The following is a 3,911-nucleotide window of genomic DNA, read 5'->3' as shown; positions in this document are numbered from 1 at the left end:
TAGGGAGGAGGAGGAGGAGGAGGAGGGAGAGGAAGAGGAGGAAGAAAAATATGAAGATGTATATGGGTTGAGTGTTACCATGGTAGTAGTAATAGTAGTAGTAGTAGTAGTAGTAGTAGTAGTAGCAATTTTGATAGTAACATTAGCAGAAGTGTAGCGGTGGTGATGTTGGGTGGAGGTGAAAATTAAAAAGTGGTGATAATGGTGGTGGTGGTGGTGGTGTTGTGTGCCAGTCTTCCTCTTTATCATGGTGGTGGTGTGGTGGTGGTGGTGTGTGCCATCTTCCTCTTTATCATGGTGGTGGTGGTGTTGTCAGGTAACTTTCCCCACCTGTACTCTCAACACCACCAACACCACCATCACTTACAACACCACTTACTGACATGATTGCTACTTGTACAGATAAAACAGTAGTAGTAGTAGTAGTAGTAGTAGTAGTAGTGGTAGTAGTAGTAGTAGTGACGAGTGCAAATATAAGAAGATTATGATTATTAAAGGAGAGAGAGAGAGAGAGAGAGAGAGAGAGAGAGAGAGAGAGAGAGAGATAATACTTACACATTTACAAAAAACAACATGCATGGCAACCCCTCCACACACACACACACACACACACACACACACACACACACACACACACACATATATGCATGCACACACACACACACACACACACACACACAATTTAACCTTCATCTCATGAGCGCCTCGACAAACAACTTTCTAACAAACAAACAAACAAACAAACAGGTACCCGAATCCAGGTATTAGGGCATAAAAATCCAGGTTAATTAACAGGTAAGAGCAAGGTAATTAAGAGGGAGGGAGAGAGAGGGAGAGATTACAATACCTCTCTCTCTCTCTCTCTCTCTCTCTCTCTTTTGCTAGTGTTCTCTATCAGTTTGGGGAGGAAAGGGGAGGAGGAGGGGGGGTGGGGAGGGGAGGAATGGTTAGATAATGGAAGAGTTGACGCTGTCATGGAAGGGAGGAGAAGGGGAGATGGGGAGGATAAAGTAAGGGGAGTAGGGTAGGGTGAGGAGTAGTCAGAGGTGGCTATCGTGAAGAAGGGAATGGGAAGGGGAGGGGAGAAGGCATGGGAAAGAAAGGGAAAGGGAGATTAATGGAAAGGGGAGGAGATGGGGAGATGAATAATGGGAGGTTGTGTGTGTGTGTGTCCCTCACGCACACAACGGGACTGGGGTGAGTAAACAAGGCTAATGGGAAGGGTGAAGGGCGCGGGGAGAATAGGGGAGCGGCGGGGGAGGGAAAGAGGGAAGGGGGGAGGGACACACGATCGGCCTTGGTACAGGAACGCGCGCGTGTGTGTGTGTGTGTGTGTGTGTGTGTGTGTGTGTGTGTAACCCCTCGAGGTAACGGAGGGGGAGGGAGAGGGCATGGAGCGGGGAGGATAAGGGCATGGGTGGGGTGTTTCCTGCGGGGAGGTTGCTAGAAGGGGGATTTCCCGGCGTGCATGTGGTGAGGGGTGTGGCGGGGTGCGTTAAGGGCACGTGGGTGGATGTCAAGTGTGCAACAGGTGTGTGTGCGTGGGGGGGGCGCTGGTGGGGGTGTTGGCTGTGCAGGTGTTAGTGTGTGTGGTGGTGTGCGTGGTGGTGGTGGTGGTGTTGTCAGCGAGTTGGTGGTGCATGTGGTTATGGTGGTGTGTTGTTGTGGTGGTGGTGTGTGGTGATGTTGTCAATGTGGTGGTGTGTGGTGGTGGTGTCGCCGTTACCTTCCTTGATGATCTGGTCGTAGATGGAGTAGAGTTTCTCCACGGAGGAGGAGGGCTTGAGGGCGCAGGCCGAGGCGGTGCGGCGCCGCTCCTCCTGCATGCGGCTCTTCTTGGCCGAGGCAGCGTTGCCGTCGGCGGCGTCGCGGGGGCCGTCGCCCCAGAAGGTGGCCCACGAGTCGTCGGCGTCGGCGCTGCGGGCCATCCCGTCGGGGTCCTGTCTGGGGGGTTCCAGGGTGACACATCGCTTGGGGTGCCGCACGGGCTCGCTGGCGCGGCGCCCCACCTGCCCCCCGGCGGCGTCCAGGGCGCCGTGGCTGCGGCCGCCGTGGTCGCCGCCGGGGGGCGAGGAGATGCCGGGGCGCAGCTTGAGGTGCAGGCCGCTGAGGTGCGAGGCCTCGTTGGGATAGGACTTGCGCGGCCCCAGGGGGGAGTAGCGGGGCTGGCCCACCTCCAGGCTGAGGGACGGCCCCAGGGGCACCTGCAGGGTGTTGCCTGCGGGGGGGTGCCACACCTGGGGCCCGCGGTCCAGGAAGATAAGGGGGGACGGGGAGCGGCGGCCCCCCATGTCGTAAGCGTGCGAGGACACGGCCGAGTGCCATGACGCCCCGGGGGACCCTACACTGTCGGTGCTGCTGCTGCGGCTGTGGCTGCCGCTGCTGCAGGGGCTGTGGCTGTGGCTGTGCGACGAGCTGTCGTGCGAGGAGGCCGTGGAGGCGCTGCTGCCGGCGTTGGGGAGCTGCAGGTACAGCTGGTTGGGGCGGGCGCGCTGCCGGGCGGTGGGGCGGTACACCCACGGGTCGGGCGTGTGGGAGCGTGCCTGCTGCTGCTGCTGCTGCTGGTGCTGGTGCCGCCGCTCCTGCAGGCTGGACGGGTCGGGCGTGATGGAGCGCTGCAGCGGCCGCTTCTCCTTGGGCCGGCCGCTGCCCGGCTCCGGCGTCAGGGAGCGCCGCAGGGGAAGCTTCTTCTTGCCCCTCGCCTCCGCCGCCGCCTGCTCCAGCTCCAGGTCCAGCTCGCTGCTGGCGGAGTTGCTGCGGCTGCGCCTCTTCTGCACGAAGGTGAGCGGGTGCAGCAGGTGGTGCAGCAGCTTCTCGCCGCGGTGCTTCAGGTGGCCGTCCCCCAGGTGGAACTTTTTGCCCGAGGCGTCGTAGCTGCCGCGGCGCGAAGGGGGGCCCGAGCCCGGGGGCGTGCAGGGGAACTCGGGGGGCGTGGCGGGGGAGCAGTCCACGTCCGGGGTGCAGATGATGGGCGGGATGGGCTTACCCGCATACACCTGCTGATCCCGTCCATCCATGATGCCGCCGAGGACAGCAGCCAGCACCCCAGAAGCACCAGCTTAGCACCGCCCACCAGCACGCCCAGCACGCCAACTTGTACCAGCGTCAGCGGCGTCACCTCCTCCATCAGGCACCACCACCACCACCTCGCCCCGGCACCCGACCACAGGGCGTCACAGCAGCACGACAAGACAAGCCCGGGAACGGCACAGCACAGCACAGCGGGGCGCGGAACACACTGAAGGCGCCGAGGACACACACACACACACACACACACACGCCGCGAGGGGCTGCCTGTGCCTGGTGCTGGACGGCCGCGGCCTGGCAACTCCTTCCTCTCCTCCGCGGACCAGTTTTTTTTGCGGCCACGTGTCACCTCGCTCTGCCTGGCCTCAGCTGGACGCAACACACGCAACACGCCCGCACAACACACACGGCTCCAACACAATGACGTGAGAGACCCGACTCGCAACGCTCAGGCCTCACACCCACGGAGCCCCCAACCCCCCTCGACACACACACACACACACACACACACACACAAGGTTCACAACGTCTCCTCACACACACACACACACACACACACACACACGAGAGTTGCCACACGCACACACACACACAGTCCTCGGCCCTTCAGCAGCTCTTGGCCCTTGAAAACAGCAACAACAACAACAACAGCAACAGCAGCAGCAACAAGACCAGCTCTCCACGCCCCTCAGCACCAGAGAACAATGCTGAGTGCTGAGTGCTCGGGCTAGTTGGCACCCCTGATATCTTCCCTCCCTTTCCCCCTGCGACCCCCTCCCCTCCCCCCTCAACGTCCCAAGCTCACCCCACAGAGATGCGTTTAGATTCCTTGAGGGGGGAGGTGGGGTGAAGAAGGGGGGGAAGGGGCAGGAAGGAGGGAAGAG

At 60.6% G+C, this 3,911-nt stretch overlaps 1 protein-coding gene across 1 annotated transcript in view; it reads right to left on the bottom strand.

Moving 5' to 3' along the window:
* Window positions 1-3,534, bottom strand: part of LOC126984503 (uncharacterized) — a 30,398-nt gene extending 26,864 nt beyond the window's left edge. The window contains exon 1 of the mRNA XM_050838221.1: window positions 1,727-3,534. Within this exon, the coding sequence (XP_050694178.1) occupies window positions 1,727-3,017 (1,291 nt within the window). The 5' untranslated portion in view covers window positions 3,018-3,534. The remainder of the gene's footprint in view (window positions 1-1,726) is intronic.
* Between the last annotated feature and the right edge of the window lie 377 nt (window positions 3,535-3,911).

Source organism: Eriocheir sinensis, chromosome 57, assembly GCF_024679095.1.
Source record: "Eriocheir sinensis breed Jianghai 21 chromosome 57, ASM2467909v1, whole genome shotgun sequence".
Taxonomy (NCBI): domain Eukaryota; kingdom Metazoa; phylum Arthropoda; class Malacostraca; order Decapoda; family Varunidae; genus Eriocheir; species Eriocheir sinensis.
The sequence above is the reverse complement of the archived record's forward strand: the minus strand, read 5'-3'. Positions and strand labels throughout refer to the sequence as shown.